The sequence below is a fragment of the Melospiza georgiana genome, chromosome 4 (assembly GCF_028018845.1).
Source record: "Melospiza georgiana isolate bMelGeo1 chromosome 4, bMelGeo1.pri, whole genome shotgun sequence".
NCBI lineage: Eukaryota > Metazoa > Chordata > Aves > Passeriformes > Passerellidae > Melospiza > Melospiza georgiana.
The window spans coordinates 21204907-21230163 of NC_080433.1; the positions used below are offsets into that span (position 1 = coordinate 21204907).

General features: G+C 46.8%; 2 protein-coding genes across 2 annotated transcripts; one reads left to right on the top strand and one right to left on the bottom strand.

The window, feature by feature from the left end:
* Window positions 1-2379: 2379 nt before the first annotated feature.
* Window positions 2380-19237, bottom strand: TM7SF3 (transmembrane 7 superfamily member 3). The gene is made up of 12 exons (XM_058022426.1): window positions 19157-19237; window positions 13015-13169; window positions 11067-11217; window positions 9398-9518; window positions 8477-8648; window positions 8006-8183; window positions 6661-6747; window positions 6180-6260; window positions 5315-5467; window positions 4154-4251; window positions 3431-3593; window positions 2380-2964 (listed from the first exon to the last, which is right to left on the bottom strand). Exons 1-12 carry the CDS (start codon window positions 19224-19226, stop codon window positions 2702-2704), a joined length of 1692 nt encoding a protein of 563 aa, XP_057878409.1. The 5' UTR covers window positions 19227-19237; the 3' UTR covers window positions 2380-2701.
* A 1133-nt stretch (window positions 19238-20370) lies between these two features.
* On the top strand, window positions 20371-24906 carry MED21 (mediator complex subunit 21). Its single transcript, XM_058022492.1, has 4 exons — window positions 20371-20464; window positions 20745-20859; window positions 21082-21182; window positions 23308-24906. The coding sequence occupies exons 1-4, from the start codon at window positions 20423-20425 to the stop codon at window positions 23482-23484; spliced, it is 435 nt and encodes a 144-aa protein (XP_057878475.1). The 5' UTR covers window positions 20371-20422; the 3' UTR covers window positions 23485-24906.
* The last annotated feature ends 351 nt before the right edge of the window (window positions 24907-25257 follow it).

Sequence of the window (25257 nt, forward strand, 5' to 3'; positions counted from 1 at the left end):
TAAACCAACCAGGAACCAAAGTTCCCCTAAAGCTCCCCAAAAATCACTGCCAAGATCACTGCAGCCCTACAGTTGCTGACAGGTCAGAAGGCAGAGAGATGAAAAGCTCCAAGGCTCAGTGAAAAATGCACATTTTGAGATGGAGCCTACTGATTCCTCTGGAGGGGCTCCCTCTTTTTTGGAAGCCTTTCCAGATCAAGGACAGCTCTAGGCAAGGACAGAAGGGAATCACAGAAACATAGAAGGGTTTGTGCCGGACAGGGCCTGAAAGAGACCTGTATTTCAAGAGTTACACAAAAAAGGCTTGAAAATACCCCTTCAACACTACAGTGGATCAGTTCATGCATTCTGATCATCACCACTGTTAATCACTGTGCCTTAGGGACTATGGCAGAAAATTCCTGAACCATCTCTTGGCAGAGCCAAAAAAAGGAAATACAATCTCCAAGTCAGGATCTCAGAAAAACAGTACAAAGCCCACTTCTGCTAGAAGATTGCTATCGTGCAGACCAGTTTTCAGGCAAGAAGGGAATGACAACCATTTCTTTGTTCTCCAGAGCCTCATCTGACAATGCTCTCAAAACAAAAAGCCTCTCTGGACCACAGGCTTCCCTCAGTGGCTGCACAGAGCACACTCTCAGCCTCTGGGTGTCACTGCAACGCCAGCAAGCTCCCCCACCTCAGCCCTTGGCCAGAGAAATTTTTCAAAGCCAACTCTCCATACAAGATCAAAGGCAGAGGCTAAACTGTAAAAGCATCATTGAATTCAAAGAGACCACTTTAGTTTCAACATTCTTTGAAAAGACATCTTTATTATAAAAGATATAGAAAATTAAAGTTAAACTTGTTTCTTGCACAATGTTAATCGCAGCAGTTATAAAAACCCACCAAGGTAAACATGTTTAAGAGCATTTCTATACCACAGAAGGATTTGCTGCCTGCCGTGGCACATGGCAGAGACACGCTCAGGATGAGTGCTGGGAGGATGGGCAGAGACCCAGGAAGAGCTCCTTGTTTACCCCATGTGTCACAGGGAAACCAGAGCCAAACCACAGGATTGCAGCCTTGCTTTGCTGTTTGAGGCAGATGGTCCAGCTCCAAGCAAGGACAGGGTTTGTCTCTAAACATCAGAAGGATTCAGTCACCTTGGACACTGTCTTTGAGCTCTCACTCCTTAAAGAAAAGCCATTTAAAAGTAATTCATTCCTACCTATGACAGGGTGCTTTAATTTCCAACAAAGTTGCCAGAAAAAGTTATTTTGCCAGTTTCTTCAGCAAGAGCTGTTTCTTACAGATTTTCTACCAAGAATTTAAAAGGGTGGCTGAGAGCTTAAGCTTCTGCCCCTGGAGAATTCCCTCATGGAGGCTCCATGCAGGCACCTGAGCAGCCACTCGCCTCACACAGACAGGACTGTGCATCAGCTGCTCACTGAAGGTTCAGACACAGGGAGAAGGAGGCAGAGCCACCATACCCTGTGTCATGGTACAGCATGTGAGACTTGAGCCATCCTGCAGTGCATGACAGACCCCCACTGGAGACCAGGACAGGGCACAAGGGATAAGCACAGGTAAAACAGCCCCAGGTGTCTTTGGGATGAGCCAAAACCACATTGCTCCAGCTGAAATTTGAAAATGGCTCTTGGGGTTATTTTGAGGAAGAGCATAAAGACACCACAGGAGATTGGTCCCTCATCTGTTTTATACTAGATTCTGTTTTGGGCAGATGCAATTCAAATAGGTAAGGAACACATTCAGTCAGCAAGGTTCCTGGTCAGTATCTTGCTAGCTGAATGCTGTTTTCACCCCTTAAAGGCAAAGTTAAAAGATGATTAAAAATAAATAATTAGTGTTTCAGCCAATTCCAGGGGAAAAAATCACAATTGGCTACAAGGAGCTTATTTCCTTTTTTCTTTCATGACAGCACCATCCAAAAAGATACTATACCAGAGCAGAAACAAGACACAGGCTGTTCAGAAAGCAAATAGGGAGACAAACCTCTTGTGTTCTCTTAGCAGCCATCTCTGCACAGAGACCAGATGACCGACTTGCTACAAAACCAGCCAAAAGCAAAGGAGAAAGTCTTCTTGTCTCAGATCAGTCCCCATTCCCAAGCCCCACAGTGCACACATACAACAGTTAACTCAGTGCAGTTTCAATTCAAGTCTCTCAGTACAGCTTGCAAGGTTCAGTAACACTTCTTGGAAACGTGCGTGTCTGCAGCCACACGTTTTGTACCTGTTGGAAGGAGATGCTCAGTTCCTGCTGGAAGAACTCCTTGCATGTCCAGTCCCTGTCCCTCCCCTCACGGCTGGACAGCCTGCCCACCCTTGGGAGCGAGTGGGGCACTGCCTCAGCAGACTGTTCCTTGCATGTGGAAATATCAGCAGGTTGCTTTCCAAGGCCTGTTTGATATTCCACGTACCCAAACAGCAAAGTAGACCCCACAGGATCAATGCCTGTCCTTGGCTACAAGTACAGGATTCTGCAGCTGGACACAAGCAGGTTGCAGCAGGCAGAGTGTGCCACAGAGGAGTCACAAACAGCATGTAGTGTACTGGACAGTGAACTGCTCTGCCAAGCAGCAATCTCTTATTCAGCAGGACAAATTAGCAGTGGTAAACCCTGCACCACTGGCTGGTTACTGGTAATCATCTCACCATTCCCAGTTCCCCCTCTCCATTCCCATCAGTTATTTGGCAAGTTACAGAAGCAGTGGAGTTCTCTCCCCAGCTGGCTGGTCTTTCTGGAAGAACTCTTTGATATGCAGCAGCTTGTTGTGGATCCTCTCTCTCAGGGGAGGGATATGATGGCTGGGGTCTAAGACATTGGTGCTTCTACGCTCCCTTTCCCTCTTCCAGGTGAGATAGGGATGTGGTGGGAAGGGCACCTCACTCCTCTCCCGGCGGAGCTGCACAGTGACCCCGCTGAGGGCCAGCATTGCCCACACTGACAGGATGATGAAGTCTGGAAAAGCAGAAACAGATTCCTGTAGCAAAGCAGAACATTCCTTGCTTTCCCAAGCACAAACACTGAACTAGCTTTGTGACAGATAGGAATCAAGTATCATCCCCACACTCTCAGATGCCCAGAGTGACTCCATGCAGAGGCCAGGACACACAGAGTTGGGAAGAGTCTCTCCACTGTATTAGGCCTTTGCCTGCCCACTCTGCACACTCCTCAGCAAGCTGCCAGCACAGGTCTGAGCAGCACCTTTCACAAGGGCCTTTGTCACAACACTTGCAGGAAGGTTCCTGCCTTCAAGTCCACTCAGTACTGCTTTTGAAGGACTAAAATTTCTCATGTGGATGTTAAATCTCACACTGTACTGTGTTCTCCCCTTCCATCCCCTTCCTGCCCTCACTCTGTTTACAACAGAACCAAAGAGACAGTGATTCCTCCTTTAAGGATAATAAAGTCTCAGAGGACTCACCATTCCTTTGAAAAGGCACATTGGTGTAAGCTCTGCTGAAGTAATTGTTGAGGACCCTTCTGAGCAGGTCTAAGGTGATGTAAGCAAGGCTTGTGTAGACGTAACAAGCAATGGCCAGGACCACTGTGTAAGAGCCCACTATTCCAGAGGCCAAGATGTTCAGCTAGACAGGGAGAAAAACCACAGCTTTAGGAGACTGATGAACACTCTTTATTTCCCCACCTCCCTAAGACAGTACAAGCATAGAATCATGGAATGGCCTGGATTGAAAAGGACCTGAGAGCCTATCCAGTTCCAACTCTATGTCATGGGCAGGGACACCTTCCACTGCCCCAGGCTGCTCCAAGCCCTGTCCAACCTGGCCTTGAACACTGCCTGGGATGAGGCAGCCACAGCTGCTCTGGACAAGTATTTTGTAGTTTTTATCAGTTCTTCTGTGATAAATCAGCTGCACACACCTGTTATCCAGCCAAGCTGATAAGATAGCAGAAGTCAACTAAATGCTGGTGGATTTAGTGGATGCTGTGTGCAAAATAAGTCATTCCTTTGCTTCTGGACCATTAGCACAAGTGGGGCTAAACAGGGCCTGCAACTGGCCCTGTGCAGAGCTTCATAAAGCTGTGCTAAGTTTTCTGTATATATTCCATGGGACAACATTTTGCATTAAGAAGTCTGATCCCCCTTCTCCCTCCCTCCTTTTGAGGTGACAGCAGAGTTACTTACAATTCTTGGGCAGCCAACAAAAAGCACTGGAATCATCAAGGCTACACAGGTAAAGGTCACCCAGAACACCACATCATCACGGAAGACCCTGTAATCTCCTGCCAAGACACCACATTCAGCAGTGAGGAAAAAATTTCCTTTTTCACAAATGTTTGGGGGTCAGCTTTTTCCCCCGCAAAATTCTGTACATTCAGAAATACCTGGAGTACATTGTTGAAAACCCAGCTTTTGAGCTCAAATCCTGACTGTTTAAGATGTATTGGAACAGTTAATCAAGAACAGAAAAACTGTCCTAGTTGAGCACAGATCTTGTCCATGGAACAATTTTTAACAAGGTACATATTCCTCACCTTGTAAGAATTAAAAGCACCAGAGTATTGATGCCCAATAAAAAGCTGTTTTGTTGCCTCTGTGGGTTCCAAACTAAAAATCTGCGTCAGGCTCCAGAGTATGGTGCAAATGTAGCCATCACCACACCACCAGGCAACAAATTCTTCTGGGCTTTAGGAAAATTAAATCACTCAAACCCTTCTTTGCTCCCCCTGCCTTCTAAGGCCTGTGGGTTCACTAGAGGGGATAAGCTGACCTCCAGCTCAGTCACTGTTCCACTTCAATGAAGAGTAACCAGGGACTGCATGGATTACCAGAGAATCATGGCTTGAGTCAAACATAGATGACTGGAGAACAAAAAACTGTCCCACCAACGGACCTCAAAAGGAGAAGTTCTGAGACTGAAAATTACAATAGCTGATGCCCTGATGTCCCAGAGGGGCTCCAGCTCAGCAGGCTTACTGGCTTTTAAGCAATTTGTCTAAGGCCTTTATGCCTGAAGCCTTCAAATTAGACTGTAGATTTTCTACTGGGATTTGTTCTGGACAGAGAACAAGAGAGCAAATGCATGCCTGGAGCAGAGCTGGTGTCACAGACATGGCACACAGTTTAAGTAGGAAGAGTCACCAAGTTCTCTGCAAAACAATCAGTTCCCTTTTCCCCCAGTACTTTTAATTACAGCACAGCTGAAAGAAGCTTTCATGTGCATCTCTATTCCTCCTAGAACTGGAAAGGGAACATTAAACATCCCAGTAAGATAAACCCGAGAGTGCCATTCACTCTGCAGCCCTGCAGGAACACAGCACTCACCAAGAGGATTACACTGCTTACCTAGGGGGGTAAAGAAGAGCGTTGAGGAGAAGAGAAATCCCAACACAAGTCCAATTACAAACATGCTGAGCAGGACAGAGCCAAATCTCCACCAGCTCACAACCAAGAGCAGGCCTCCAATGATTCCAGCCACTGCCGTCAAAATAAGACGCACTGAAAGAGAGAAAAGAAAATTCCAGCACTCTGGAAACTTCAGTTCCTGCAGGAACATATTCAGCAGCTTTATTTACATGCATGTTTGGCTTTTTTCAGTGAGTCTGCATGACATAAAAAAAGTACCAGAATGTGCTTCATGCAGTTCTCTTAGATGCCAGCCTGCAGCTGGGGATGTGCTGCTGAAAGGGTTGGATGGGGGCAGGAATGGAGGCCTTGGCACAGTGCACATCAGTTCCCTGAGCTCCCAGGGAGTTCAGGTGGCTACAAGCTACTGCACATGTATCAAAAAAAGGAATTCTATGAGGTGGCACAGACAGAAAGAACTAATTCTGTCTGGTCTGACAAGCTGGGTGCAGACAACCTACTTCCACTTTACAGATGAAACCTACATTTGATCTGAAACACAGGTCCATGCATTGTGAAAGTAGGAAGAAAGTATGTTGCAAATTCCCACAGTTTCCAAACACCTCTCATCTTCCTTGGTTAGATACTGAAATTAAATCCAGCTATTAATTCTGCATCACTGTGATGCTGGAATGAACACTTACTCCATTGCATTTTCAGCTATTATGGCAATCAGAGCTCAAGCACCCAGGCATCACCCTGCTGCCCTTCCTGTGGCTGGCCAACAGCACAACTGAGATTGTACTTGAAGGGTTCCCAACAAGAGTTTGGGAAGAGCACAGGATATCCTGACACATTTACTCACCATCATAGCTAAGGCCAGTTACCCTGGTAATGAACACAAAGAACACAAATGCTGCAACAATGAAGCCCATGAAGAATAGGTCTAGAGAAGAAGGAAAAAATATTTAGCAAGCTTCATACCAAGCCCCCATCAGTGGATCTTCAGACATCTTCATATCACAACAAGGAACATAGCAGCTCACAAAAGGAGAGCCAGACAACATTTTGTTCTCAACAGGGGTGTCATCAAGCACTACAGATAGTCTAAAATTAAATATTTATAGTTCTATTGCCCATCATGCACCCTAGTTCTAGGTTTCTATTCTTTGCATCCCAAAAACTTCCTGCTCTGAGCTTAAAGGCTCAGAGTCCATAAAAGCAAAGCAGTAGGCCTAACTGGCACAGCATCACTATCAAGTGAATCTTGGTAATAATATCATCATTCTAAGTTACACAGAGTAACATTTATGAAGTTTCAACAAGATTTATTAAATATTCAGTACCTGTTTTCCAGAATCTGTGTCCAAAAAAGCAGGTGAAAAGACCAAGAACAGCAAAAGCAGTGAAGAATACTTTGGTAGAGAGTTTACCTACAAGAAGAAGGGTAGGTTTAGTAGAGCATTCCAACTAGTAGTCCCAACAAAGAGATTAAAATATGGTCAGGTTGCTGTCACAAACTTCACTGACAACTTGAGAGCTGCCACTCTGTCAGATCTGCAATGCTTGAACTAACAGTTGGCTTGGTGAGATCTCCAACAGAACATTGAAATAGTCCCAGACTGATTAAGAAATCAAGTGCTTCCTCCTTATTCAAGAAAATTTTCTGTAAGTAGATGTAACTTATTTATAGTTCACATATGAATTTGCCAGAAAAGTGTCTGCTCAGGTTTAAAAAAGGGACATCCAGTCATCTGTAAAAATCAATGCTAAGGGATTAGTGACCCAGGCAGCAGCTGTAGGCTGAATCACTGCAGCCTTCACCATTTGTCCCCCTCTCATACATTTGTCATGCAACAAAAATTATCATCAGCATCCCATTATAGCTCACCTCCATCTTCTGTTGAATTTCTTACCTATATTTAAGCTATTTGCAAAAGTAAACTATATTTTCCATGTGCTCTGAATTACAGAACTTTAGCCTAGATAACTCGTCTCACGTTGTCATAGGACAACATGGAGTTTGACAGTGACTTGTGTTACAGTATAAAAGAAAATAAGGAGAACAAATCTTACTTTATGAACCAAATTCTACCAATTACTTGTGTCCCTTCTGTATTCATAATGGGAGTGGCAGCTTTGCAGTGTCTGCACAAATTCCATCATTATATAGCTTTGTACAAAGCAGCATGACTTGGTAGTCACTCCACTACTGCTGACATTATCTTCACTCTTACTTTAGATGACTGCCTCCTTTCAAAATATCTGCAGGATCCCTGTTAGCACCAGCACAGTTAGAAAAATCTGGCTGGAGGCTAATCTAGTCTGTGTTTTATTAGCTCAGCTTCACATCCAGCATCTATAGTCCCACAAATTATTTGAAATTATGTATCCAGTTGAAATGGACAAAGCTGGGGTGGCACTGCAGAGTTCAGAGTTACATTTGCAAGCCACATATTAAACCTCCATTAAGTTAAAGATTTAATTGCTGATGGTTCTCTTTAGTCTTACTTCATCATTCTAGACTTTCTCCCTCATCAAGAAGGAGATTTCACTAAAGTAACAAAATATACACAGTGCAAAACAAATATCTCCTGCACACGTTGGAAAAAGAATCTTAAAGCACATTTGGCATGTTGGAGCACAAGAAGCTGCAGAGGAGTTGGCAAGGACATACAATTCCCAACTTACTGAGGGAAGAGCAGTTATCTACCAGGTCAGTAAAACTGCAGGCATATGTATGCACAGGTATGTATGCAGCAGAAGTGTTCCAAAGAGGATCCCACACGATGACATTGTAGATCACACCTTGCCCAGGAAGTGAGGAGAAGTAGACATCAGTCTTGTCATCAGCTGTCAGCGTAAGCATCTGGAAAAGTAAATATCTGTGTTAAAGGCTCACAGGATGGAACCCTTCCCTCCAGCACTACTGTTTTCTGTCAGGGGAGAAGATTCTCCCGCTCCTGTTTTGCTCCTCCCTGCCTGAGGGCACAGTTCAGGTTCCCTACCAGCCTACTTACCCAGGTCTGGCCTCCGAGGCAGGGAAGGCTGCCATTCCACTCCCCAGCAGGGCCAGGGAGCTTGCAGGAAGAGAAGCACAGGGGAGGAGAAAACAAGAGAGCCCCACTGCCATGTGGCTGGCACCCAGTGCTAGGGGCTCACCTTGATGCCGTTGGCTCTGACGCTGCGCACCCCGGACATTTTCCGTATGTGGCTCATGAGCGCCATCTCGGCCAGGTCGCTCTCGGGCAGGAAGTACTGGTACACATCGTAGCGCAGCCGCCAGCGGGAGCTCTGCCCAGTCCCCGAGTCACAGGAGGGGGGGCTTGCTCCTCTGCAAGGAAAAACACACCAGCCACAAGGCCCCACACCTCAACATCAGTTTTCAGCAGTTACCTGTCCCCAGGGTGTGCCTCTACTCTTCAGAGGTGCACACCAGCAGCTAACTCAGAGCTGGACTGTATTTGTGAGCACAGGGCACAGCAGCATCACACAGAAGCACCCTGGCACAGGTGGTGGCTGTGCTGGTACCTGCCTTTACACTTACAGAGGTGTCCTATGAATTGCCATAACGAGAATTCCAGGAGGCCACAACAGCCAAAGACCACAGCACTACTGTTTGTCTTTCCATGCAGTTCTGAAGAGTCTTCTCCATTCCCTACCTATCACTTGTGACACCAGGCACCATTCAGGAAATAACACCTTTTAACTTGAAGTCTCAAGTTAAACAAAACTCTGGATCATTATCATGCTTTAGTACTAGGAAAGAATCAAAACTGGCTGTAACATACAATTGCTTCCCAAACAAATTAAGCTGTTACAGGGAATGGAAAGATCCAGTATTTACTGACTGCTTACATTTCTGGAGTTGCATAACCTCCCCCACAAGATGTAACTCTCAACCTTTATCTCCCTCATGCAGTACCTCTTCCCCTCCTCCTTTTCCCCATTTACATTTGTTGCAGCAAACAAGAATCCTGCCAGCAGCTGGATGGTTCAGCTGTTACAGCAGGGTCTTATTTTAACCTTTTGGTCAACACTGGACAGAAGGCCTTGCTCAGTGCACTAAAATTCTCCACACACCTGGTATATCCCAAGTTTGCAGGGGCAAACTTGATGTGTATATCAACCAACGTGTAGTCCAGGTAAATATTTGGATCCACTTCCAAGTCAAATTCTAGATTGCAGCCCCCAGGAATAGGATCTAGAACACAGAAAACATAACTGCAGTTAAACGCTTGCAGGCACAATCCACTCGCAGAGCACAGAAAATCATCAGGTTCTGGCCCTGCAGGCAGCAAAAGGGTTTCACTGCAGCCTGTGACAGTGGAGTCACACATGGGTGACTCCAGGGACTGGAGTGTTGGAATGGAAGGATACAAGCTCCTGCCAGGTCCTGCAGACATGGCTCAGGGCAATGCCAAGCACAAACACAGGCTGGGTGGGGAAGGGATTGAGGGCAGCCCTGAGGAGAAGCACTTGGGAGTGTTGGCTGATGAGAAGCTTGACATGACCCAGCAATGTGTGCTCACAGCCCAGACAGACACCAACATCCTGCATGCAAAGAGGAGTGGGCAGGGGGACCTGCCCCTCCAGTCTGCTCTGGCAGGACCCCACCCCAACACAGGAAGGATGTGGACCTGCTGGAGTTAGTCCAAAGGAGGAATATGAAGATGACCAGAGAGATGGAGCACCTCTCCTATGATCAGGGTTCAGAGTAGGGGTTGTTCAACCTGGAAAGGCTTTGGGGAGAACCTTCCAGCAGCCTTCCTATACCTGAAGGGGGCCTACAAGAAAGCTGGAGAGGGAATTTTTACAAGGGCCTGGGGACGACAGGACAAGGGGTAATGGCTTTAAGCTGAAGGAAGGTAGATTTAGATTGGATATTGATGGGTTGGGTTTCAGCTTTCATATTTTTCAGATTCTCTGCTGCCTAGGTGTGTAGCTCTGAGCTTCATATTAGGTGTCAGTAAGTTCTCTTTGCAGGGTAGGTAGACAAAACAATCCCTTTCCAACCTGAGACCAAGGACAACCATTACAAGTTTCTAGAAAGTATCAACAATGGAGAACTGAAAAGAGCAACAAGGAGGATGGGACTTCATAACCTCAAGCTATAATTGGACAATTAATTCCAATATGCAAATGGACCAAAACTTATAGAAGTGTGAGACCTCGTGACCAGTCATCCATTTTGTGACCATTTTGGGTCCATCTTGGGTGTAGGTCTGGCCAGGGTCTTGTACTGCCCAAGGTCTATCTATTAAGGCCTTTCAATAAATACCTACTTTATTCCTTTAGCTCTGTCTAGTCACTGTTCCAGGTTCAGCCTCTCAAGGCATCAATATGAGGAAGAAACTCTTCCCTGTGAGGGTGGTGAGGCCCTGGCACAGGGTGCCCAGAGATGTCCAAGGCCAGGCTGGATGGGGCCCTGAGCAACCTGGGTTAGAGGAAGGTGTCCCTGCCCATGGCAGAGGAGGGTGGAACTGGATGGGCTTTATGGTCCCCTTCCAATCCAAACAGATCTGTGATTCCATAATCCCATGCACAGCAGTTTTCTATTCTAAGGCTTAAGTCATGGCAAGACCACAGAGTACCTCCAATACACAACTCACAATTCAGCAGTGACAATAAAAACCTTTTCAAAAGAATTTCTGCTATCTCCATCAGATTTCCACCATGTAGGACTGAAAGGCCAGCACTTCATTGCCCAGATGCCTTGCCTGGGCAGAGCTGGCACGGCCTGAGCACGTACCTCTCTCCATGTAGGGGATGGAGATGGCGGTGCTGAGCACCTGGCCGGCAGCCAGGGCGCGCAGGTACCACGTGCACACCGTCTGCTCCGGCCGCAGGACGGACACCAGCCCTCTGTCCACCCCGACTCCCGAGCTGTTCACCGACGGGGTCTGCGCAGAAACGAGTGACAGAAACAAACAGTTCTTCTTCAGATGATTCCTATCACAGTTTGATAACATTCCTGTATTTGATAACATCACAGGAGGCTATTCCTGCCACAAACCTGCCAGGCACATACATCTGTGCCGGTTACAACAGATCAGGCTCTGCCCAAAATGTATTTGTGCTTGTAACTGTCCAGCTCCACATGTAGGGCCTTGCTGAACTATTTGAGGTCTGCCCACCTCTCAACCTCTCAAGGTCCCTCTGGATGGCATCCCTAGCTGGTGAAAAAAGGGAGCTGACACCACACACTGCCTGGCTCAAGCTCAAAAACCCAAGTGACAAGTGTGGGACTATTAAAGAGCTGATAATCACAAGCAAGTTGCAGCAAAATCCAGCTAGTAGATCTGGCAATGGATTGACTAGTACAAATGTAAAAGAACTGGAGTATCCCTCACAAAATGTTGTGAGATGGCAGCAAGGAAGTGTTCTGGCAACCAGCATACAGAAGCACCTTCCTATCTCCACCAGAATGGACATGACTGTATGACAGCTGCCTTAACACTAGCAATGCCAGGTGTTTTTGGGGCCAGGCCTACTACTGACCCAATCCCCAGCACCACCATCCCTTCCATAACCAGAGCTCTTAGGGAAAGATAAGCAGCAATGACAGTGTCACAATCTCACAGCTGGAACAGCCAGTTGACCTGCAGCCACATTTTCAGCATGGAAAGTGCCTTTGGCCAAGGCAGCCACAGTTACCCAAGGCAATGCTGCAAGGATGCACATTGGACCTGGCAGACTAAGATCTGGCTCAATTTCATATTTCTAGAGGCAGGCCAGCCCTAAAAGCAGTACAGCTGCATTTATGCATCTCTGCCCTGGGCCTGGTAAGGCCCATGAATGCAAAGAGGATCTGAACTGGCAGCAGAGGATTCTGCCCATGGCAAGCAAAGACTGAACAGGTCTAACAGTAATGTCTCAGCCCTGTAATCCTGCCTGTTTCACCAGGACAAGGATGGCTGAGCTGGGTGACTTGTGTTACAGGTCTACATCTTCTAAGCTTCCCAGGCTACTTCTTGGCACTCAGTGTATTCTGATTTCAAAGATGCTGCTGGAGAGAGGGGAACTGGATTGCAGCTTTCAGATCTCCATCTACCACCTTCAGCTTAGTCCGTGTTGTATTCAAATACCAGTGAGAGCCTCCCAGCACCACCACAACAAAAATCAGTATTTTACTGACTCATTTTGTCCCATCATTACTGGGATGCAGGGTACAGCAGCAGGCATGTTTCTACTGCTAGAAGTAGCAGCTTTCACTGGAGTAATGTAGAGGAATTTCTCCATGAGTTACCAAAGGAGGATTAGATTCAGGACAAGGAGCTGGGATAACGACACATTATATCTGCAGTGGTTAAATCCAAGCCATGGGAACAGCAGACAACTAAACATCCCAAACTGATCATGTATGGAGCATCTGGCAAACACACAGATCTGGTTTTAATGTGACAAGCTGATGGACAACAGTCAGTAGAGCCACATGACAAAAAGCACCACTGCCACCAAATAAAGAGCCTTGAAACATTTTCAAGCCAGCTCTGACATTGCTTTGGCATTCAGTCTTTCAAAATAGCAGCTATGACATATAAGAATGAGAAAGGATTTCTGAAACTACAGTAACACTGCCTAAAAGCCAAGCAGGTAAAAGACATTATTTATACAGCTTCAGTCCATTAGTCCTACATGTACCAGAGCCAAGTGTTTGTTGAAAGACAGGCAGCACTTAACAGAAGTGACACTCTTACCTTATCAAAGGATATCACCACATCACTCTGCTGGGCATGCACTTGAAAAATAACCACAGTCACATTGCTGGCGATGTTCCTGATTACAGCCTCCACTGGATTGGTCTGGTTAAGTAGCACATTTCTGAATTTTCCCAAGGAGAGCTCAAGAAGACCTGCATTACAAAAAAAAAGGAAGATACAGGGGGTTTTTTTGGTCCAGAGGGAAGCAATTACCAGGGAAGCCTGGAAGTTTCCAGCAGCCCAGTATTAATCAGCTGGGAGCAAAGCAGGATGTTGCTTTGTGCTGCTCTCATCCTGTGAGCTGTACCAAGCTTTCAGAGACTGCTGCACACAGAGCTGTACCTGCAGACATAGACACAGCCAGGGTACCTGCCCTGCAGCCTGGCACTCACCCAAGCACAGGGACAGAGCTTCCTGCCAGGAGTAAGGATTTGATACAGCTCAGCCAACCAGCCAGCTACACTCCAAAAAGTCAGTAAGAGAAGATACTGAGGACTGCCTGATCTTTGGCAAATACAGGCAGGTATGTTTGTAGCAGCCAGCCAACTTGCACAATATCCATCAGACTTTTCAGGTGAATTCCTACAAACCATGGGAATTGAAGTCAAGTTCCAGAAGACAGAGTCAAATCTGTAGTTTACGTACATATGTTTACCCACTTTCAGCTATTCCACATTTTTCACTGCCAGTTTTTAATCATCAGGACTGCTGCATCCCCATCTCTAGACCAAAACATCTGACTAATTTTTCCTAGACACAACCCAGACCATTTCTTCTTTCAATGAGCATAACCCCATGATCAACTGTCATTTTAATTTAAAGAGAACCACATGAACTAGGATACAAGATCTTTGAGAATCAGCTTTGGCTTGTCATTCAAGTCCTGCAAGCAAGCCTGGCTTCTCCCCGTGCTGCAGGGACAGGGGATGCCAAGGGAGGAAAGCAAAGCAGCCACACCGAAGCCGCAAGATGCTCTTTGGTTGGTGGCTGCAGCCAGGCTGCACAATGCCTTCCAGGCTTTTCCCTGAATTCCTCTGCCTGCCTCTGTACCCAAACAGACCCCAAACTTATCAAGCCTGAACACAACACTTCCTCAATGAAGTTGCCTCTGGTGGAAAGGGTTGGTACTGCCGAGTTCCCTAACACAGAGTCACCAGCAGCACCATCCAAGGGACACTTGCTGGTGACACTGAGGGGCTCCCATTCCACAGGGAGGGTGACAGTTTACTTACCTGAAACTATACTCAGCACCCTCTGACTGCTTTCCTGTTACTTTTCTCTCTTCTGCCAAGAACTGGCATGATTGGCCAGGTTTTTGGCCTCCTGATATGTTAACAGAGGGGAGCTGTTATGCCTCCTCCACTCCATACACACTGAGGGAAGGAACTTCAACCCCTACATGCTCACTCCCAAAATTCAATTAATACCAGTACTGCATCACCAATAAAACCTCAGCTAAAATATGGGGGTTCATAAAACACTTGTGAGGAAAGAAAGATGCTCCATTTTTCTCCTCCATCATCTGCAATTTGTGTTAAGGTAGAAGCTCCTACATCAATTTTTCACACAGTAATGTAAAATTAAAGCTGCAAAAAAAACTTTGTGCATCCTTCAGTTTCTGATTCTTCAGAGTCACTTGAGCAGCATTCAGAAATCCTCTGATCCTTCCTCACTAGCTCAAGTTCTATCACAAATGCAAGTAGCAATATGAATGCTAAAGAAAAGCATTCAGAAGGCACAGACTATATATTGATACATTCAGAAATTTACAGTGAATGCTTACAATTCACAAAGAATATTTTTCTTTGATCTTTAAAAACTTTAGCAGAGCTTCCTGAACCACAAGACATTCACACTTTTGTTCTTTGAGAAAAAAGCTGAGACCATAGACATTCTCAGTGTGATCTACCTCAAGGGGAAAAAGCTGCATTGCTCCGCCTTGTTTCTCACCTCCACTCGGCACCCATACCCAGGGGCCACTGCATAAATAGGGACAGATTCGTCAGCAGGACACACAGCCACTACTTCAGCGTGATCATGAGACTCTAAATGTCAGAGGCACTCTCTCAAGTTTAATTAGCGTGGTGAATTAAGGTATGGTGCTCTATATTGCTTTCTGTTTGCATAACTGCTCCAAGAACAGCACATGTGACACACGTTATCCCAAAGTCTGGGCAAAGAGCAGAGACTCAGGGTGAAGAACATCTACACCCATCAGACAAGTCTTGTCAGGCTTGCTGTTCACAGGCTCCTTGAGCCACACTTCCAGCCAGGCCTAAAAGAGGATGAACACTGCAGAGCAACAGAACCTTCTAAGAAGTTTTTGGAAGAGCAATTGCTCCACAGCTACACACCACAGCACCCTTCCAGCCTTCATCTCTGTCATTTGTCACTACTGGTGCACTGAGACAGAAAGGGAAGGTGGTGAGCAAGATTAATTGATTAAATTAATCAACTCACAATTCACCAGGCCTATTGCTATCACCAGTTCTCTGGTTCTAATACCAGACAGGCATTAGACTCCCTGAGCACAGAGAGCTCAGTCTTGTCAAACATCCTTTGGACACAAAGACCTCAGTGACCACGTAGTGTTGGTCACAGTGTGCAGCCTTCTCCTTTGGGCAAGCTTGAGCTGAGATGGCCCACCAGGCAGGTCTGCAGGACCAGCAGCACATTTAACACCATCTCACAAGTGAGAGAGTTGATCCAGCAAGTCAGAAACAGAGACGGGAGCAAAAATCCAGGCATCCCAACTTTTGTATTGCTTCCAACAGTGAAGGTGTGGAAGCACTCTAATGTCAGGCTATGCTCTCTTCCTTGCCCTGTAGGAAGGAATGTAACAGTCACTGCACATCAGAGTAACTTTGGGTTAGATACACGAGAGGAACCCAAACTATTACAGAGCTTATCAACTGCACAGATGGTGAAAGGAAGTCAGCATTGCTGAAACCGAGCAGCAGCAGAGCAGAGATGGAGCACTGAGCGTGTATTACTCCATAAAGAGCACCAGAACTGGAGCACAGTTAGTCCTGCACACAGCACTGGTGAACAGAGCAAACAGCCCACTCTGTCACCTCACACTACCTCCTCTCTCACATGAAGGGCAAAGCCAGTAAAGACAGCAAAGAAATAGAACCTCCTGAAACTCTTCTGAGATCAAAAGTCCTTATTCCTAACTCAAAACAAGACAAAACAATTCCAGAGCCTTGGCACTTGTTATCCCTTCCCTGTGACACACAGTTTCCCCAACAGGCTACACCCAGTTTTAACTGTTTCCATTGTGCTGATTCAGTGCCAAGCTCTTGGCTGCTCTGGTGCTTTGAGTAAACCACATTTCCAGCTCCCATAGCCAAGTGTCACTCCACACCACCACGGAGCAGTTAACCACACAGGGTTCTTGATTAGACCTAGCAGTCCAATTTCCAGTAAGAAACACAACTGAAGAAATGCCCCAGCTGCCTATACAGAACAGTCTTCACCTGCAGAGCTGTGCTCAAACACTCTGCTTCCCTCAGAGAGGTTCTGTGCAGGCAGAGAAAACACATTTCTACTGGGTGCTGAGCACCTTGCAGTGGATATGCCAAACAACCTGATGTAAGCAAACTCCAGGAGCTAAGGAGAACCTTCCAGTGCAGGGAGTACAACAACAAGTAGTCACATGAAGACATTTAATGAAGATGAAGTGCAAGCTCAGACCAACAACCAGTTTGAGTAAGAAAAACATTAGCATACAGTTACTTAACAGAATAAAGCCTGGAGCCATATCCTATCAGACCTGTAAGGCCATGCAGAACCAGATCACAGGAGTCTGGCTACAGGGTCTGTCTTCCCACACTACTGAACCCCCCAAAAAATACAGCACCTACCCAGCTCCCAAAAGAAGCAGGAACACTTCTGAAAGCTTCTGAACTTTGACTCTGTGTGTACTGAGACTCATGCTTAGAACAGCTTGATGCTTAAAGCAGATGACACCACAGAATGTGGCTTGTCACCATCTGCACAATTCCCATCCCAGAGGACTATTCTGCTCACCAGGCTAGAGGTCTTTACAGCCTCAATAGTGAGGGAAGAGTTTTGTGTGAAATTCTAAAGCATCACCTCTGCATAGACTAAACAGCTGGCACAAACAAGTTTCACCCAGATAAGCTCCCTTTACAAAAGCACCGCTCAGTCCTGATTACAGTATAAACTCACTTTAGTTTTTCCAAAACTAAAGAGAGCCCCCTTGGGATGTAGCAAACACAGCCAGTTGAACTCCTCCTCAGGAAGGCAGAGCTCCCTGGAAGGCAACAAACACAACGTATGAAACACTTCTGCACAAAGACCAAGTTTGACGGGCTGCAGCCCATCAGAAAACCAGAGAGGTAACACAGGCCATCATGCAAAGATTTTACTAATCAGCACTTTCAAAATGAAGCAGGATCTTCAAGGATTAGGAGTTAGCAGAGCCCATCCCTGCAAACTGGGTGTCCACAACTGAATAAGCACAAGACAATTTCAAATCAGTGAACCATTAAGCAAGTGGCCTTGTTTAAAGGCCCTAATGATCAGCTAGACTCTGGTACACAAATTACACAGCTTATTAGATTTTCACGAGGGAAATACTTTCCCCCTCCACCCTCAATCTTGCAAGGAAAAACAGCAACAGGTTCCTTCAAGGCAAAGCAGTTTGCTTAGTCTCATAGTTGCTTTACCTTTTTACATATTGTAAAAAAATTACTCAACACATGACCCATTTTCATCAAGTCCAGGAGACAAACTGCTAGTTAGCATCCTTTAAGTTATCTCAAGGACATCAAGGTCTAAAAGCAGAGCTTTCATTCTCACACCTGCTTGTGGCCATCAGGTGCCCAGCCAAAGCTTTTAGGTCCTGCAAGAAACAGTGATTACTTGGCTCTCCATTAGGATCTTGGGCATGAGACTTGGGCAGAGAGAAGCCTCCCACACCTGGAACTGGTTCCAAATGCTGTCCTGCAGCCCTTCAAATTATCCCAAGAGTCTCCTTTGGGACAATTAAGCTTCATTCATTCAAGGCCACGTTGGGTGGGGCACTGAGCAACCTGGTCTAGTGGAAGGTGTCCTCTAGACCATGGCAGGGGGGTTGAAATAAAATGAGCTTTAGGGTCCCAAACCATTCTATGAGTCTGTGGTTAGAAGCAAGTATAAAAATAAAGCAAACCTAAGAGGAGGAGGCTTACATCAGCCCTGATACAAAGGACTGATTGCTTATCTCTGAATTATCTCTGAGAGGAAACTGTTTATTTTTTCCTTTATTTAAACAGATAAGAATTTAACCAGAAAAAAAAAAAAGTGACTGTAAATCTTCCCAAACTATACTTATTATAGCACATTTAACTCTGGACTCCTATTTTAGTCACATGCAGGAACGTAGGGAAATTACAAAAAAAGCGCGTGCCAAATAAAGCCAGATTACATGAGTACAGACAAAAAGTTTAGGAATCAAGCTGCAAATTCTAGCTTTTGCTCCTTTCCCTAGTTTTACAGCGACAGTGTTTTCAACCCACCATCCACTGGGGTGGTGGGAACCTATGCACACCTGTACCCGGTCAGGGGGGAAAAAACCAAGCAAACAAAACCAAATCTCCTTTTAAGCATGGTTCCTTTGTCATGTAAGCTCATGTCCATAGGTAGCGAATGCCACCTTGTTTCTGTTCGGGGAATCCAGCCCTACACCAGCCGCATCTGCTGTACCGCATCCCCGCAACGACGCGCCTGAAATGATTCCGAATTATCCATGAAACAATTAAAATTATGGCACCCACAGCAATTAAGGTATTAAAAAAAAAAAAAAAGTGAATAGGGAGGGAAAGGGGGGAAAAGGGCGGTTCTCCTTGTCCGCATGAAAGATGAAGATAAACACGAATCGCTTCTACAGCGCCGCGGGCAGCTTTGCTCCGCGCTCCTGCTCATCCCTCCGGACAGCGGCAGGTCGCCCTCCGGACAGCGGCCAGCACCGGGGACACCCCAAAAGGCTCCGCAGTGGCAGGCGGCAAGCTCTCGCCGCTGGACACAAGCCCGGGCACAGCCCCGCGGTTCCCGGTACGAGCCGGGCTCCTCCGGCCGCTTAATGGCGGCCACAGCCCCACGCGCCCCCCGCTCCGGCCCACACCGCCCTCACCTGAGGCTCTGCCATGGCGCAGGACCCCCATGAGCAGCAGGAGCAGCGCAGGGTGAGCCGAGACCCACATGGCGCCGCGGAGGGAGCGGGCAAGCGGGGCTGAGGCCGGGGAAGGCCGGGCAGCTGCGGCGGGGCGGGCGCTGGGGGCGGCCCGCAGGCGGGGCCCGCCCGCCCGGCTGGATGGAGCCGCTCCCGCCCCCTCCGGCACCTGCGGCAGGGCCCTGCCGACAAGGGCGGTGGGAGTGCGGGGGGGAAGCGCTTGGCCGCGGTGACAGCTGCGAACGCCTAAAAATGCACCGTGGGGTTCGGACCGGCGGTTTGGGACTTGGGGCTTAACTTTGGAGCGTGAAGAGACCCGGCGTCCCCGGAAACAAAATCTTCACCCGACCGTGCCGTCGGGAAAACACTTTGGGCAGATAATTTGTATGATTGCTGCGCCCGTAGCATCAGTGACAAGGCTACAGAGGGGTTATTTCCAAAGGTGTGCCGTGACAGGATAACAGAAATGGCTTCAAACTGAGGTTTAGATTGGATATTAGAAGAAATTCTTCCCTGTGAGGGTGGCAAGGCCCTGGCACAGGGAAGCTGTGGCTCCCTCATCCCTGGAAGTATCCAAGGCCGGGTTGCATGGTTGCTCTGAGCAACCTGGGATAGTGGAAAGTGTCCCTGCCAGTGGCGGGAGTTTGGAAAGAGATGAGCTCTAAGGTCCACCTGCGAGAAGGTTGGCGTTTTACCCAGCTGTCAGAGATAAGAAAGATGGGTACAAACCGACTGGCACAAATTGCATTTATTGTCCAACCCCTGGGCTTGGAGGCCGGATGCTGTCTCTGATTTGGCTTGTTGGGAGCACTACACTCTGGCTTTTCCCCGCTCAGATCGGGGCTGGAATGGAGCACCCGAGCGCTGCTGCAGCCTTCAGCTGGGATCAGAGCGACTGCTGCACAGCAAAAGCTGCTCAGGCCATGGCAATAACAGAATCGCTTAGGTAGGAAAAGACTTCTGAGATCATCAAGTTCAACCGGTGACTGAACACCGCCGTGCCAAGCAGACCGTGGCACAGAGTGCCAAGTCCAGCCTTTCCTTGCACACCCTGAGGGCCGGTGACTCCAGCGCGGCCCCGGGCAGGGTGCTGAGGCCGGCCCAGCCCCGCTGCGGGCGGGGTCTCCCCGCTGCCCCCCAACCGTTCCTCCCGGCCGCCAGGGGGCGCGCGCGCCCCGCGGGCCCGCGCCTCAGGGGCGGCGACGGCGGGGAGACTGAGGCGAGGCCATGGCGGACCGGCTTACCCAGCTGCAGGACGCCGTCAACTCGGTGAGGCATTTCTCACATTCCATTTTCGGGCCGCTGCTTCCGCTCGCTCGGGGCCGCGGGGCACGGCACGGGCTGCGCCGCCTATGCGGGGACGCGGTGATGCGATCCTCGCCCGCAGCCCCTCGACCGGGGGAATGGCCGCGGGTGTGCGGTGCGCTCCCTCCACACGGCCGGGATGCTGGGCGGGAGCGGGTGCGCCGGGAGCCGGCTGTCCCGGCTGTGCAGCGCGGCTGTAGCGGTGGGGCAGGGTGATTAACGCCGTGTTAATTGGTGCCGGCAGCTCGCGGACCAGTTCTGTAACGCCATCGGGGTGCTGCAGCAGTGCGGCCCGCCGGCCTCCTTCAGCAACATCCAGACGGCCATAAACAAGGATCAGCCCGTGAACCCCACGGAGGGTGAGTCCGGCTCCCCGCATCCCCTGCACACGAACGTGCGCCGGGGCAGTGCGCTCGGGAATGCAAAATGCGGCCTCGGCAAATAATTCCCCCTTAGCTGGTGGAGGTTAAATCGTCTATGGATGTCGGCTGCACTTTCTGCTTAGCATCGTGACAGCAGAGTTGTGCTTGCTTCTCGTAATTCCCTGAGTGATTGCCTGAGTTGTGCTGTGTTTTGTGCAGAGTATGCCCAGCTGTTCGCAGCTCTGATCGCTCGCACTGCCAAGGATATCGATGTTCTCATAGATTCCCTGCCCAGTGAAGAATCCACAGCAGCTTTGCAGGTAGGAGTTTTCCTAATTCCAGTATCAGAACGCTCCTGAAGGCAAACTTCCTCCTTTTTTTAAAACGCATTCTTTCATCACTAAACCATGGCATCACTGAAAAATTATTTAAGTACAAATCTGAATTTTTCATGAGGGTAGCCTGTGAGTACTTTGTAGACTTAGTGGAAATACTGAACTTGCATCTAGTTCCAAATAAGATTATAATCAGTAACAATATTTTAGACCTAATTTTCTGTTGCAATGTAAAAAAAAAAAAAGGTGGTTTTATCACGCCACCACTATACTGGAAACTGCTCACCCTTTTTTTTTTTCAGATATTAACAGAACAAATATAACAGTACTGATGCTTTGTGCATTGTTTTATTCTTTTTTTTCCCCTTGTGCAATAATTCATATTTTCTTACATTTCATTTTGTAGCCACCTAACCAGCACCATGGAAGTCCTTTGCTCTTCAGCTTTGTTTCTGGCTAAAGAGTTTGCAGGGTGTCCTTTGAGTTCTTCAGCTCTGTCACAAAATAATTCCATCACTTTTTAATAACAAGGAGTCTTCCTTTGAACCAGTCAAACTTGGTTTTTATTTTTTTTTCCTATTGTTTCACAGATTTTACCTATTAAAACCATCTTTTTTTTAATGACTCTTAATGGCTGGATTTCCATCAATTGTTTTCTTTTTGGAATGCATAAAGTATGTAGAATACAAACCTGATGACCACCTTTAAGTTCCTCTAGAAGCTTTAAACCTGCATTGATATTCTGTAACCATTCAAAAGTGTTTTACAGAAGATTGACAGCGAATGGGCCAAAGAGAAATGATTTGGCAGTGGCATCGCGTTTGGTTTTAAACAGAGGAGGTGAAATTTGGGAACTTTTCTAGTCACAGTAATTGCTGAACATCCTAATTGGCCTCGTCAACACTAGCATAATTTCCTATAAGTGCATTTTTAATAGCTGAAGATAGAATGCCTGCTGCAGACAAATTTCAGTTTATTCCGTGACTGAGCAGGGTCTGATCAAAGTGGCAGCTGGTGTGGGCAAAGCAGGGTGCTCCAGAAGGAGGAGCTGGTGATCCATAGGGATATGCTTTCCTTAGAGGTGATACTTCAACAGTTTCTTGCTGTCTTAATGAAGAACTTCATGTCACAAAAATTTCTGATACTTTCTGTCTGGTGAGATTTTAAGATAAATTAGCTTGGATTCCATCACTTGGATTCCAGTTTTTTTATTTTCTCTTCTTTAATTTGGTGCGGTGTTAAATATTCTGATAGTCTTCAAAGAAATGGTTATGAAGATGCTTGAAACACTCTCAAATATGCACTATAGGTTTAGTTGAGAAGTGGTAGATAATACTTGGTTAATTAGAAACTAGAAAAAAGTTGTTTATACTAAAGTTGTCTTGGTGTGTGTTTCAGATCTGAGTCTTGTCTTAAATTATAAAAGGAGCTGCTAGATGAATGCTCAGCACAATTTACCTGCCCCTTGTGAGTTCCCTTCTGGTGAAGTTGACAGTACAAATTCTGCTCTAATCCGTGAATTAGTTGCAGTCAACTATTAAACAAGAGAACCTTTTTCTTTTTAGGGAGCACCAGCTGTTTCCTCAGTATCCTTGAGTAGCAAAGTCACTTTGGGGTTCTGTTGAAGATCCTTGCTTTTCCCTGTTGCCTGATATCAAAAGAGTGTTAAAATAGTAGAATTAAAAGCAGGCCTTTATTGGAAGCTTCCAGGTGTCCCAACGGTCATGGGCCAGCCAGCATCAGATTTCTACAATTTTGTGAGTTTAACAAATTAGCATATCTAATAAATATTGCCAATTAGAAGAGTAGTTGCTTAGGTAGTTTTCCCTGCATTTTGCCCCATTGGAGTTGTTCCAGGGGCTTCTTTGCCCCATTTCTTGAGTGTTCCCAGATTCTGGTTGGAAAACAAAACATCCCAGTCAAGCTTCTTCATAAGAATAAGACTGAACAGAGTTCCAAGTATGCATTAGAAGGTTTAGCTTATTGTTCTAAATGGAAACGGTAGGAAGAATACTAGGACTATGTGATAGTAGTATCCAGAGGTACAAATATATGAAAAATACATAAACAGCCAAAAATCTGTGGGCATGATCCCGGTTTTGCTTTGAAGGCTGCGAGCCTGCACCGGCTGGAGGAGGAGAACCACGAGGCGGCGGCGCGGCTGGAGGAGGTGGTGTACCGCGGGGATGTGCTGCTCGAGAAGATCCAGAGCGCCCTGGCCGACATCGCCCAGTCGCAGCTGAAGACGCGCAGCGGCACCCACAGCCAGCCCCTGCCCGACTCGTAGCGCCAGGGGGCAGCGCGGCCCTGCCCGAGAGCCTCGGCACCGCCTCTGGGTGCCCCGGCAATGGCTGGGCTGGCCCGGCCCTCCCGCGGGGTGCCCGCGCTCGGCTCCGCGGCGGGAGCGGCGGCGTTGGGCAGCTCGGCTGCGGGTTTTGTGTGAGAAACGCTTCTGCAGGGGCTCCGTTACGGATCGGCGTGGATTGATGTTTCTTTGATTTAAAACGAGCTTTCTGTTCACAAATATGACTTCGATAGAATTTGTTACCTATTACAAGTATTTGTATAAGTTGATCCCACTATGGTCGTGGTATGTTTTTTTTGTAAGCCTCAGACACGTAGGAGTTGGCCAGAGTTCCCTGGAGTCAGTGCTGTGAATGCAGTGATGGTCATGTTTTAATTAACAGCACTGGTAACGTTGATTGGCTGCTTTAGTACCCTTGACAGAGCATAGGAAAGGATAAGTAAACTCTGATGTTTACAGAGTGATTGTTCTTGTCATTGGCATCGCATTTACAAAGAAATAAACCTGCAGGTGTCTGATATTGACATTTCTTGTTTGTAATGAGCCTTTGAGTCCATTGTTGCCACTGACACTCTTGCTTGTGCTATTTCTCTGCTTTTACTGCTTTTCTGTATTTTCTTGGCAACTGGTGAGTGCCTCTAAAGCAGGCAGTGATGAGGAAGCATTGGACGACTGGATAAAAATCAGCAGTGAGAAAACTGAAGATAGCTTATTACATAAAGTTGCTTTTCGGTGTAAGCAGTGGCTGCTGTATGAATGCTGTGATCATAAGCAGCAAGATTCCTGTTGTCCCCAAGGTGCTCTACAGAGGTGTATTTATCTTCACACACTCAGTCACACAGTGAATTTCTGCTCTTTGTTGTAGGACCAGAGAAATACTAGTGTCTCTTATGATATTTGAAATAAAAACCCAACACCAAACCAGCAGCTAATGTAGTGTTCAAAGCATGAACTTGGGGATAAACTTGCTCATTTTTTGTTGTTTTGAGTTACCAGCCTTGTTATTGCAGGGTGTTGTTTGCTGCTACATAACATCTGCTCATTTCCTGATCAAAACCACCTGTTTCTCTATATATTGACCACACTGTCATTGACTTGAAAGTTACACATATTGCTAATGCACCCAGACAAATCAGAGCAATTCAAAAATGCCTTTAGCATGCAACAAGTGTAGCACAGCACAGTCTTTTAAGGATTAAAAATGACAAAGGTGTTCCTACCTGTAACAAATACTACAACTGTAAGTACTTAATGAGACTGATGTTTAATTGCTTAATAATATTTTATGAAATGTGCTTATCTGTAGTCATAAATTTAATCTGCTGTTGTGGAACTCTTGTACTATCAGATTCTGCAGAAGGAAAAAAAGACTGGAGGGTAAACAGACTACAGTACAGCCCTAGGCCTATGGCAGCTTGTCCTTGATTCATTTTGCCCATGTCCTGGGGAGGCTTAAGAGGCCAGATTTTCATTTGAAGTCAGTCCTGGGGCCTGGTTTTTGGTTTTTTCTGGAAAAACTACATCTAGTGCTTCTCAAGATGGTTTGGATTAGGGTGTGGTGAATTTTTGTTGGTTTTTTTTTTCTTTTTGAATTAATGGACTTGAAAAGAGGGAAAAGTTTGGGCTTTGTAGATTTTTTTTTTTTTGAGATGTCTTAAATTGAGATATGTTGCTGGAAAAGGGATTTGGTCTTCATAGCAGATTCCCTCTTACAGCTTAACATGTGCATCGCCTCATACTTGTTAACTGGGGTAC